The sequence below is a fragment of the Osmerus mordax genome, chromosome 6 (genome assembly GCF_038355195.1).
Source record: "Osmerus mordax isolate fOsmMor3 chromosome 6, fOsmMor3.pri, whole genome shotgun sequence".
Lineage (NCBI taxonomy): Eukaryota > Metazoa > Chordata > Actinopteri > Osmeriformes > Osmeridae > Osmerus > Osmerus mordax.
In genome coordinates, this window is record NC_090055.1 from 10,342,096 (window position 1) to 10,355,648 (window position 13,553).

The following is a 13,553-nucleotide window of genomic DNA, read 5'->3' on the forward strand; positions in this document are numbered from 1 at the left end:
GACCTTAATTCCTTCAAATCCTTGAACATAACTCTACAGCAGAGCAGCCAACCACAGTACAGTATCTCTTCCACTGCAAAAAAAACATACAAAACCTAACATATGGATGTATCAATGATTGACTTGGGATTTGCCTCACTGTTGTGATGCACTGTAGGTATATATCCTAGTCACGTGAAAACTGTAGGATTTTGTGTACCTGCTGTTCCATGTGGTAGTGCAGCCCTAACATTCATTTAGATTCTACCTCTGAAAATGTATGGAAGGTGCAACTTATTGCGAGTACACAGTAGTACTGGACTGTGTTCCTCAAAATGTCCAAAGAAATCCTGCTGCTCTCTTGTTCATGTATCTACTGTCTTCACAGTTCCCGGTCATGAGGGATGTCTGGTGTTCGGGAATGTGAAGGACAAGTCCTGTGTCTTCATGCAGGGCAGATTTCACCTGTATGAGGGTTACTCTCTGTGTAAGGTAAGTGCAAATGGTCATCGTCTCCAAGGAGTGGTGAAAAATAGACTGCAGGATCCCCCACAAGCACACACAAATACAACGCCATTAACCATTAACTCTTAAATTGTACTTTAAATTTGCTATCAAGCTTTCAGTAGTACATTTAAACACTGGTGAAGTATTAATTATTCTAATTAGATGAATTAAAGAAAGACATAACAATTGTTCTGGGTGTTTCAATCACTGAACAGTTTCCTATAAATCAATACAGCCAGGAGTGTTTGGTAGCATGTACCTACAAACACACAAACACCATAAGCATGATACCAAACCCTTCTACACTCCCAGTGACAGGATTCATACATGTGACCCATCAGCATTCTATATTTCTGTCACCTTAAACATCAAACCATATCACATTACAAACATCCAACAAGAGCAAATTTGCTTTATTCAAATATTCTCTTTTCTCTCCTGTGCTACCTTTCTCTTTGCATTTAGTTTACCATCTGTATACTCTCGCCTCACTGGAATAGGCCTGCTCCACCCTCATATATAACCCTTACCCGGTCCTACAAATGGAGAGAAAGGATGTTTTGAAATATTCATCACTGGCGTGTGCTTTGCTCATATACGGCATCCAAAATAAGTAAAGTGTGACACAAAATGGTGCCCTTTGGATTGGAACGCCACGCTAATGAGCCTCCATTTTGGCTCTGCAAGGTCATGTGAACTGAAGGAATACTGCTCCTATTTGTATAACAGAGAGGGGCTGACACCTCGGCCTTGGTCCATTAACTTTATCTGTCACAATCAGTGTGGCACAGAGCAGGAGGGTGCTGGTTTAACACTGGGCGGGCAAATGCTGACTTTGCAGAGGACTGTATATTTTAATATACAAAATGTTGAGAAAGGCAAGGGTTGCCACTACTTATGTAAGACCTATTGCTCGATGGAACTAAATGAAGGTTATTGTGAGCCCCACAGGACGTCTTGGCAATAGTAATGGATGTTACAGCGAAAGGGCTGGTGTGACGTACTATAAGTGGATAAGGCATGACAAGCATCAATCAAGAGTGGACCAATATCAGAATTCATGACACCTCGTCCTCCCAAAATAAACTAAATCAAGTTCAAGTCGAGGCCATGAAAAAGTCAAATGTATACTGCATGCCCTATTCAAAGTACAAATAAGGGAAAGAAAAACATGGGGAAAATAGGAAGAAATCTTTGTAAAAACGTATATGTAACGTTTTTCTCATCTTTAGTAATGTCACACATTCATTTTAACGTGTTTGACTAAGTGCCTCTCACATGACGAGTACTGCAATGAAATGTAATACAGCCAGGGCGAACTTTGGCCTGGTTGCAGCTCTTAGCCCTTGTCTATCAGCCCAAGAACAGCATATTCATGGTGTCACCATGAAGTTTAATGACATTGATCCATGTCGTGCCCCTATCTATTTCCTCCCCCTACACAGTTTCAGTCCAGACAGCATCAATTCAACTCTCCCTTAAGTCCTTGTCACCCTTGCAGTCTCAGCGGAGCGGAATTTTACAGACGCACACGTCCCAGGGGGGAATCATTTAGCCATCGCACAGGGTGTCAAGGATTCCTCCTCCAGTAGATTGCTGAGGAATCTTGTGTCGTCCAGACTGGCATGGCGAGTTTTTGCGGAGTAATTGCGGCACTGACAACATGACATGATATATTAGAATCAAACTTCATGGCCGTGGGATGCTGGGGGCATTAGTGATGCGTAAAGCTTTTTTAACTTTTACCTAGGGTCAATGTGTTGCCCCAGTCAGTCATTGGGGCCAAACAACATAAGGTTTCTTGTCCCTCAGAAAAATAAGCACACATTTATCACTAAAATGGCTGGCTTTGATAACTGCTGTATTACACAGCGGCTTTGCTTTTCTTGGCAATTCTGTTTTGAGATAGCCATGGCCATGCTTTGCCATTTATCCCTGACCCTATCCACAAAGACTGCATTTGACCATAAACAGACGATTTATGGTATGATATGTAGTCTATAAAAGCCTGAGGAGACACAGAAGGTGTATTGACGAGATGAGATATTAGTGACGCTGTTTCAACCCAACAAGGGTGCTAGATGTTATACTTCCTTCATCAACCATGATCTTGGAGAAAAGGTTAGTCGCATTGTTTCTTATTTTGTTTGCTTTTAGGTGTCTAGAGAGGAAGAAAGGGCAAAGGAAAGAAAGAGAGACTCCTCATCTCCCTGCCTCAAAGAGCTCCCTGTAAAACCTCCACCTGGCCTCATCCTCTCTCTCATTCCACTGATCTGAGCACACCAAGGACAAGATAGCCCGTCAGATAATCTGAGGCAGCCTTATAGCGTGTACCTGTCAGGCCTTAGCAAATACTCACAGACTTGGACTCTGGAAAAAAAGTCAAGCAAAGTAGTATCTTTACCCTATTGAGATGGAATTGACATGGTTTACTGGCAAAGGCTAATGTGGTGTACGTAGCTAGCAGAGAGGAACTGAAGAGGTTTCTGGGTGTGTTGAGCCCTTGCTCCATGGCTCAATAGCCCAGACAAAGCGACAAATCAATTTCTGCTAAATTTACCTCAGCGCGCATGCAACCGATGCAGCTGTGGTTTCAGGCTGCCTTCCACTCCTCCTTCTGTCTCTGTTGTTCTCACACTCCCTTTCATCACAAACAAACTGAAGCACATACTAGATATGAATTCATTTTCTCTCATACGTAAAAGAGCTGTGCATTTACTCTTGGGTTCGGCTCTCTTTCTCCCATCCCTCTCTTTTTCCTTGTGCTGTTGGACTGCACTGAGGAAGTCTCTCCCTCTTGTTCTCTCTCACTTTTTCTCTCTCTCACTCTCTTTCACTTTCTCTCACTTTCTCACACTCAGCTCTCTCTTTCGCTCTCTCTCTCCCTCTCTCTGTCAGACACACAATACTATCCGACAGCACTGGGTGATGTGACACCAGGGTGTCGATACACTCCATCAACCCTTGTCCACAGCTGAAACTGTGACATGCTGGCTCCTGCAGCCCAAAAACGATCCGCCCATCAACCACAGAATTGCTGGTCACAAGTATGCCAAAATCAGGCACTTGAAAACAAACATCATCTGTAGCTGTCTTTAAAAGACGGCAATTGCAAATGTTTACACGTTTTATAGCGCAACACTTGGATGGTGCACCAACCATGTTGGTGGTCCATTCACAGTCTCTAGCATGGGTCGTAGGAGACTGCTGGTACTCTAGATTGAAGAAAAGCTATTTTCAGCTCAGTTTCATGCTTGGATGGAAAAAAACAGGAATAGGGCACAAATGCAAACACATTGCTCACATCCAAATGCACACAGACACATACGAACAGAAACGTTCCTCCACTGATTCCCTATCAGTGTAGTCTGAGGTGTTTTTCATATCCTTCCCTTGCAGTGTGGGATGCACGGCTCGGTTAATTAACTGGCTGGCTTTGTCGTCCCTCCATGACCTCCTTCTTTCTCTGTCTTTCTATTAATCTCTCACAATGAGAAGTGCCTTTTCTTCATTCTGCTAACGATAGCATGGGATGAGCATTCTCATTGGAGCTATACAGTTTGCTTCAGTGCTAGATTTGCAGTACAACGGCAAAAATACTTAAATACACACTGAACAGCCAAATACACGTGTAGTATGCTTACATATAAGACACTAATACGTCAAACACAAACGTGCTGACGTAGTATAAATACTGAACTAGAAATAAGCACAAACAGAGAGTTGTTAGGTAGAGGGGGGGCGCAAAGGGATTCAAAGGGGATTGGGAGACTGAAAGAAGGAGAGAGTTCAACAAGAGAGGTTATTGAAGTGGACCGTCGGAGCATAGACAGAAAAGTGGGGGGGTCATGCCAGAGAGGTGGCGAGCGAGGGTGACAAGGAGAGAGGAGAAATAGAGAGCAGCTGCAAAGGTGATTTGGCATTGAAACATATTCACCAATTACTACACTGCAGGATGACAGCCACCCCTGGTGCCCAAGCTGCCAAATTCTAGCAACTACATGAGTCATTGTCCATGCACACTCACACAAACACACACACATTCACACAAACCTGCAAAGATGGATGTTTACACATGGACACACAAAGTCTGGCATACATGCACGGACATACAAACCCAGTGCACGCATGCCCTGCAACACCATACGTAAAACGGAATTTATCGAAGAATTCTCCTCAGCTCTCAATTAGCATAGACTACATTTGCATCCCTTCCACCCTCTCGTCCCCTCCCAAACCTGTGTTTCTCCATCTCTCTACAAACATTCATCTATCTCTCCTCCACATTTTTCCCCTCTTACACTCTCTCCATTTCTTCTCCTTGCTCCTTCACCCCAACCCGACTTCACACCCTCTCCTCTCCACCAACCTCTTTCATCCCTGCCTTCCACTCCCCTTGTCTCTGCGCCCCCCCCCCCCCCCCCCCCCCCCCCGCCACACCCCCGCCCCCCCAGGTCACGTTCCCAGTGCGGATCTTCAAGCTCCTGGGCGTCGAGACCATCATAGTGACCAACGCCTCAGGCGGCTTGTGCCAGGACTTCAAAGTGGGCGACATCATGATCATCAAGGACCACATTAACCTGCCAGGCTTCGCCGGGCAGCACCCGCTGTGCGGACCTAATGACGAACGGTACGACAAGGGAGGGGGGAGAGGATGAAATGGACAGAGGGGAAGAGAAAAGGAATGAAAAGACAGGGGGAGGGAAATGGAGGAACTGGGGTTGGGGGAGAGGGTAACATCCACTGCATGGTGCCAATAAGAGAGAGAGAGAGAGAGAGAGAGAGAGATGGAGGGAGGGAGAGAGAGAGAGAGAGAGAGAGAGAGAGAGAGAGAGAGAGAGATGGAGGGAGAGAGAGAGAGATGGAGGGAGAGAGAGAGAGATGGAGGGAGAGAGAGAGAGAGAGAGAGAGAGAGAGAGAGAGAGAGTGAGAGAGAGAGAGAGAGAGAGAGAGAGAGAGAGAGAGAGAGAGAGAGTGAGAGTGAGAGTGAGAGTGAGAGTGAGAGTGAGAGTGAGAGAGTGAGAGAGAGAGAGAGAGAGAGAGAGAGAGAGAGAGAGAGAGAAGGGGGGCAGGTAAAGAGAAAAAGAGAGGAAGATCATTCTGTGTGTGAGTGTGTGTGGTGTCATTCGAATTAAAAGCAACATGCCCAAAAGAGAGAAATGGATGGAGAGAAAGGAAGGGGGGAAAGTAGAAAGGGGGTAGGGGGTACAAAGAGGGTTGGGTGAAGCAAAAGCCACAATATTTAATGGTACAAGAGAGATGGAAAGAGAGGGAAAGGGAAAAGAGAGGAGAGGATGAGTGCTTCACAGAATACCACCCAATGAATACCCCAAAACGATGAACACAAATGGAATGGAGGGATTCCGAGAAAGAGGTGGAGAACAAAAGGAGGAAGGATGAGAGGGAGTGTGGGTGAGAGAGGAGGTGAAGGACGTCAGGGGAAGCAGGAAAAATGAATTTGTCTTTCAAGTAATGGAGAAGGGGGGGGGGGAAACGTGTCAACTAGGGTGAAGTAGAAGGAAAGAAAGAGATGCTAAGATAATGAGGAAATAGAATGAGAAATGAGAATGTACAAAAGTGATGGAAGGAGAGGGTCAGAAATCTAGTTTACACCATTGCAATATTGATAAGGAACGCGCCTGTCATTTACCACTGCCCACAAACCCATCAAGACATACAGTATAATACACAATTCAATTTATTTCCAGAACTAAAATGACTCCAAAAGTCATGTTCATGGTTACTCACATCCATGCTTTGTAAATGTACAGGGAGAAAAGATAAGAACAGTCAGGAGTCAGATGGCCGAGCGGTGAGGGAGTCGGGCTAGTAATCTGAAGGTTGCCAGTTCGATTCCCGGCCGTGTCAATTGACGTTGTGTCCTTGGGCAAGGCACTTCACCCTAGTTGCTTTGGGGGGAATGTCCCTGTACTTACTGTAAGTTGCTCTGGATAAGAGTGTCTGCTAAATGTAAATGTAACAGTTTTCATAGATTTGCTTTCAAATGAGTTTGCTTTAGTGTACTGTGTCATGCTACATGTAACCTGTTGCATCCTACCAGTTCAGTTTGCACTACATTTAGTCATTTAGCAGTCACGCACTTATCCACTACAGTTGGGGTCAGTCGAAACATGAAATGCTTTACAATAGTAATCGTTAAAATGAACTGGAAATTTGAATTTTAAATCAGGTATTGGAAAATAAATATTCCCAGTTTGAGGGGGAAAACAAAGCCATGTTGCTAGAGTATATCGGTGAGAGAGCATCCACTCCACAGTCGCCTGTAATGCCCATAGTCACCTATATAGGTCATTTAAAGGTCATATGGATTAGATGGTATTGAGCTGTATCTGTAAACCAACAGGTTCGGGATCCGCTTTCCCTGCATGTCAGATGCCTACAGCAAGGACCTGAGGAAGCTAGCCATGGATATCAGCGCTGAGCTGGGCTATAGCAACTTTGTCCAAGAGGGGGTGTACTGCATGGTGAGCGGGCCCAACTTTGAGACCATTGCGGAGGCCCGCATGCTGCAAATCCTGGGGTGTGACTCTGTTGGTGAGGGGACACACAACATTGGCAAATATTTGTCTCAGGTCCTGTCCCAAAATGTCTTTTTCTCTGCTTGCCTATTACCCATGGCTAATTACCTCAGTATTTCTTGAGATCTAACCATTTTGGGTTGAAATGAGTGTAAAGGGTGCTATTCTGTCGCCACCAACCATACAGAGTGTCATGGGAATTCCCCCCTATCCTATCAGTTTTGTAGCACTTTGTAGCAGGGTACATTTTGAGCCCACAACCTCCTGCTCGGCAGTCAGTTGCACTGCCTGCTACACTCCAAACAGGAGCGAGACATCGTCCACCACGGGACTCTGTAAACTCCAAACACATTGAGCGAAACCACATGCACTAATCTACTAATTGGCCGTACCTCGTAACCCCCCCCCCGGTGGGCTCGTTAATAAATGATGACTTAGCTTCTCTAACAGAGGCGAAGCATAGTAATTAGCGTAGCTATTAGGTCAACAGAGGCCGCTACACGCTGGGATGCTAATTGGTCGGCTGGTCTGATCCAGAAGCAAATAGCTGTCAGATCCACTAACATAGCCGTACCTGTAATAATGTGCCACGTCTGATACTCACAGCCATATTTTATTGTTGAGTCCCCCACAGATCTGTCTATTCCCACGTTGCGACTCATGATCATAGATCGTTGTAGCCATGTAGCAACAAAGTATTGGGGGCCATTTTGCATTCCTTGCATTTGTGACCTTGCATTTGTTAATAGGCTACAGTCTCGTGTTATGGATTTAATTTTTGATGGTTACAACATAGGGTTAGGGTCTGTGTCTATGCTTTAATTAAAATATATGTCTGTCATTGAATCAGTTTCACTGGAACAGGCATCGTTTTTTGGGGGAAGGGGGGGGAGTTGCTCTTCTATTGGAGGAGTATAGAGGCTGTACCAGAGTATTCTCTGAAGTAGCTTACTGTGCATCTCTCTATCTCTAATTGCATATTTGTTTTTGTTTGTTTATACTTCAGCATGCCCCTCATGATTGTAGAACTCATGATATGTTCACAGTGGCCTGCCAGTGTCTCCTGAAGGGTTTTCTCATTAAATGTTAAGAGTGGGAATGGGACCTTGCCTTAACTAGGGGTCAACACAGAGGGAGAGGCTAATGAATTAGCGTAGCATGATCACTTGTGTACTTGCATACTGTACACACACACACACACACAAACATGTACAGTGACCCTACGGCACCCACAACCAAACCCCCCGTTGAGTGTTTTTCACCACTGGATTAATTGCCATTTAATCAAAGGCCTTCCCCCTCCTCCCCCAAATGCCCTTTCCCCCATCCTCCCCTGCCACTGGCATTCTCCCATCCTCACACGCAACCTTTCCCTTCTCATCCCGTTCTCTGATCTTACCTCCTTCGTGCCTTCATTCTTCTTCTTGCAACATCCCCTGCTTGCACTGTCCTCGACATCCAATCTGTTTTTCCAATCCTTGAACTCTTTACCCCCCCCCCCATATCTGCTATCCCCCCTACCCCACTGCCCTCCTCTCTTCTGGACAGGTATGAGCACGGTGCCAGAGGTGACGGTGGCTAAACACTGTGGCCTGCGAGTCTTTGGCCTGTCCCTAATCACCAACAAGGTCTGACATCTATTCTGTTCCATATTCAATTGTGTATATTCCCAGCATAACATTGACTTTGACTACACAGTCACACAGTCCTCCACCAAATAACTTTGAACTGCATAGATTAGCAATGTTCACTGTAAATAAACGTTCTTTTGGGGGGGCGGGGGGCGTGCTGTGGGATTATTCCTAGGTGTCGCTGGACTACAGTCGCGAGGAGAAAGTCAACCACGAGGAGGTTCTCCAGATCAGCAAGATGCGCGCGGAGATGCTGCAGCAGATGCTCAACACCCTCATTGCTCGCTCCCACCATGTGGACCAGGGTATCAACAGCAACTGAGGAGGAGGAGAGGGAGGGTGAGGAAGGGAGGCAGGAGAGGTGGAGGAGTAAAATGTGAAAGGGGGATAGGAGGGGGGATGTAGGGTGGGAGGTGGGCAGGGGAGAGGAAGAGGAGTGTAAAAGGAGTAATGCTGAGATGAAGAGGAGAGTGGGAGAACCGAGGTGGCAAGAGGAGGGGAGCGAGAGGTGGAGGAGAGGTGGAGCCGATCTACAGGAGATATTTCTAGTATGAGAGCGAGGGGAAGGTGAAAAATGGGTTGAGGGACCTGGAGATAGATGCTCGGGTGGATAAGAGAGAAGGGAAGAGAAAGAAAGGGGGAGGTAGAGAGGTGTAGAAAAAGCCCAAGAGATGGATAGAACCACAAGTGCACACACAAGCATACACACAGAAATAAACCTTTCTTTGCACAAGTCTTTTCTAACTTCTCGATCTAGTATTCTTAACAAAATACAAGAAGTGAAACCCCTTTTTGGATGTAATTAAATTTCTAAAGCCATCTTAAGCTTTTTTCCCCACAGAGCCAGAATGTTAAAAATTTTTAAGCATATGTGAAGATATAATCTTAAGCACTGAAACGAGGATATTTAATAGTATTTTTAACCTCAACTGAAGCAGTGGCACTACCTGAAAGCGTAGAGGGAGAGACAGGGAGAGAGAAAGAGAGAGAGAGAGAAAGAGAGAGAAAAATGAGAAGGGAGAGGAAGACTGTAGATATTGAAAGAAGTGAGAGCCAGGGTGATGTAAAGAAAGGGAGAGAGGGGAGGATGATAAACGAACACCACAAATGTTTTTCTCCGTGAAGTACAGTACATATGAAAACCCTCCAACCAGAAAATTGCATTTAATGACAGATGGTGTGCAAAAGATACACAACCAAACCAATATCCAGATGATAATAATTCTCTTCAAATCAGATTTTTCTTCCTTAGCTGTTGTTTGGTCACAGAAAAACTGCTTCTTAAGTGATTAGTTTTGTGCCCCAGCTGCTTTTGTGTGATTATCATGTTTATTTTCTGACATTGTTTATAGCAAGAGCCCAATACTATATTAAGTGCTTCATTAAGTTTTTCAAATTAACAGAAATAGTTTGAGTAGTTCAATCTTCACAATTTTTATGGAAGTCTTTTTAAATGAACATATCATTACCGATTTGGAATTATATGCACACCATAAAAACATTTTTACAGTCATGTTCAACCACATAGAGAGAAAATGCCCCCCATTTGTTTTATCACAATCTTTCATTTCTGAGCTCCACTTTAATCTAAGTGAAACTATGTGACATACACCTATAAATGCTAAACAAGAGAACGACAAATGGAAAATATAAGTGCACACAGCCGATATTTACTGGGCTTCTTCAGCCACAGTTATGCAGAGTCATCCCCTGCACTGTAGTGATAAGGCTTGCAGGACACAGATGTGTTTAATGACATCATATTGTTGTATATATATAAATAAAAAGAATCATAAATCAATTAGACTGCCTATTTGTTTGCAATTGCGTGTGTGTGTGTACTGTAGATGTGTGTGTAAAAAACTGTTGTACTGACCTCAGCTTTGATGAGCAATTACGTTATAATTACATTACAATTACATTACAATTGGGACCAGAAACAGTTTACCTAATTATCTGTTCTAAATAAGAGCAGCAAAGTATATGAAGCTTTGTACTGTTTTCACTCTGACTCTAACAATCTTAGCTTTTGTTGACTATAGGTCACAGTTCCATATAGACTGATTCTAGCAGTTATGCCATAAACTCAGTCCTAATGGGCCTTGGTGAAGAATGACATACTTTGTAAAACAATTTGGAGATGGATTGGTGGCGTCTCACAAAGGGATCATTTATAAATACAGTTATGAGATCCCTGGACAAATCACTCACACTAACCTGCCCAGCCAAACAAGGCAGGGGGGGGGGGGGGGGGGTTAGGGAAGGAGTTCGATCACAATCATTACTTTTGATTTTCACACTAAGGAAATTGCTGACTCATCAGGATAAATTGTTGTTTTTTTCTCTTTCCCCTAGCCTCCTTGTCACAATGAGGAAATGCAAATTATCTCCATGATTACCAAAGACCCTATAACGATATACAGAATGAGTGATTATTTTGTTATTTTACCTAGTACAGTACCTGATTGAGTGATCTAAGGCTCCATCTCTCAGCCAACCGTTAGCTAGCTTAATAAAGAATGGTGGGCTATATTGTTGCAGTGACTGGTTGCTGGTTTTCCTAGTTAAACACACATGCTTTCTCTTGTACATTTCCCTATTTTGAAACTTTCTGAATAGCTTTGTCAGTTAGCCACCACCACAGACATCAGATGGCTTTAGTACAACTGATGTGGGTAGCTTGCTAGCTAAGGTTAAGCAAACTATAGCCTACTGTGTATCTACTGTTATTGAAAACCAAAAGGAAAGACTAAGGCTTTGTTTTCAGGTAGGTGAGGTGTGTGTTTCCATAAATATTGAATGATTTACTTACCTTACCTTAACATTTAATGATAAATAGATACATTCCTAAATTACATGTATGTAGTTTTGGCAACACATGAATTGTCTGATGAGTATAAATATGGTGTGCATTTTGCATCTCATTGTCACTGGTGTTAGAAGTAGGCTATTTAAAGGCAGCCTCAATAGTTATTCCATTTACAAGAATCCAAGAGCATGAGTAAAGCAAAAATTTGATGTTTCTCTTTTAAACCTAAGAGTCTTAAATCATAAATATTCATGCACATTCATAATCATCAAGCCATTGACTTTTTATCAGTAATATTTAATTATGTAAATGCTTTCCCATTAATGAATTTGCTTTTAGAAGAAGCAGACAGTTTTTTGTTTTACATATTATCACAAATTGCAATCAAATAGGCAATTTCCGTGTTTGTTTTATTGCTGCGTTACTTATCAATTCACCGGTTGGTTATTTGCAAATCTGTCAAAGAATGATAGTTATGTTTTTTGACAAACTCAAGACAACACAGCACACATTTATCAAAATCTAAACTGTGCATGCTGTAGATGAAACAACGTAGTATATAGTAGACTGAAGTTCCAGTTGTGATGTGCATTTTCTATCTATTTAATTAAGTTAATCTGTTTTGTAATAATACCTTAATACAGTAGTATTACATAGTTAAAACATACAACCTCCTTGTCTGTAACTAAATGTGGCTAACTAATCTGTTAACTAATCTGCCCGATTAATGTACACATAAATAAAGCCATTGTCAGAGTAACCTCATGTTTCCATTATCAGTTCTATGATTCTTTTCATTTCATTATTCACTTGTAAGTCCCACAGATGAATGTTCAACAATCCGGGGCCAAGCTTAATAATTAATTTGACAACATACTTTTACATTAACATTTATCTTTTCAAATGAAAATAACTAATCTTTCCTATGTGTTTCATTTGAAATCCCAGAGATGCGCAAAAGGCTAAATAACGTGTTTGGGGAGTCAGGTGGCTAGTTGCCAGTTCGATTCCCGGCCGTGCCAAATGAAGTTGTGTCCTTGGGCAAGACACTTCACCCTACTTGCCTTGGGGGAGAATGTCCCTGTACTTACTGTAAGACGCTCTGGATAAGAGCATCTGCTAAATGTAAATGTTTGTTTCAACAGTGGCAAAACCTCATTTCAACCTGCTTCATGTTGGATGCCGTACCTGCTAACTGGCAATTATGACCTCATGTATGTCTCACTCTAATTTATGTTAACTAAAAAACAACAATTGTTGAATTATTTGTCAGTATTTTACTTACAGAGAAAGAGTGTTCGGCAGATCTTTACCATGGACAGGACATCCAATATCATGATAATTTCCATGGAAACAGTAAGGCTTAGTTCTGAAAAAAAGCATTATATAGTGGGTATCTGACTTATCTGACGTCAGTGCTGTAACGTGTCCCATAGGAGAACTTCCTTTTAAGGTTCCTAAGTATGAGCCAATATGGTCAAATGAACAGTACTCAACCCCATATTCTGGAAAAAGGATAACTATCCAACAGTGTCTGCTTAGTGTCAAATACAAAAGGGGATGCCAAAGCAACTGGAATTCCAAATCATGCAAAAAAGAAAACATTGAAATACGACTCAGCAGAAAATGTATGCCATTCAGTTAGATCTGTGTGCCCTCCTGGCTTCCCATTGAAGCTAACAACCCATCTCTTAGAAGGAGGTTTAAGGTGAAATCCATCATTGAAAATCCCACCCATTCATTGATCTCAAAGAGTCAAGGGCGCCAAAAAGCTGGAAAGGGAATTAATAACTCGAAGTGAGAAATAAAAATGCTCTGTGGTGCGTTATGGGAAATGCGTAAAATGTGACATCATAGGAATATGTCAGTCATAACAGAATATCAGCCAATATGAGAGGTTGTACATATTTGTGCAAAGTTTTGGTTCCTAGGTTTAAACCTTAATTCCTGATACTGTGGGGTCTGGGCTCATCTGGTGGATTCCAAACCGTAAAGAAAAATGGACGGGGCGGAGGATGTCCCAGACAGCCCCAGTATTACTTGGCTGCCGCCAGAGTTTACAACACTGTCTCGCAATATTGCATCTTG

General features: G+C 43.0%; 1 protein-coding gene across 1 annotated transcript; it reads left to right on the top strand.

The window, feature by feature from the left end:
- Window positions 1-375: 375 nt before the first annotated feature.
- pnp4b (purine nucleoside phosphorylase 4b) lies at window positions 376-8,990 on the top strand. The gene is made up of 5 exons (XM_067237965.1): window positions 376-471; window positions 4,941-5,116; window positions 6,851-7,041; window positions 8,574-8,653; window positions 8,832-8,990. Exons 1-5 carry the CDS (start codon window positions 427-429, stop codon window positions 8,976-8,978), a joined length of 639 nt encoding a protein of 212 aa, XP_067094066.1. The 5' UTR covers window positions 376-426; the 3' UTR covers window positions 8,979-8,990.
- Window positions 8,991-13,553: the final 4,563 nt, after the last annotated feature.

What these genes read in the sequence shown, in the direction of transcription:
- pnp4b (XM_067237965.1), top strand. Translation starts at nt 427, where the DNA reads ATGCAGGGCAGATTTCACCTGTATGAGGGTTACTCTCTGTGTAAG. An exon ending in AGGGTTACTCTCTGTGTAAG is followed by an intron (nt 472 to 4,940) that starts GTAAGTGCAAAT and finishes CCGCCCCCCCAG; the next exon opens with GTCACGTTCCCAGTGCGGAT. An exon ending in CCTGGGGTGTGACTCTGTTG is followed by an intron (nt 7,042 to 8,573) that starts GTGAGGGGACAC and finishes TCTTCTGGACAG; the next exon opens with GTATGAGCACGGTGCCAGAG.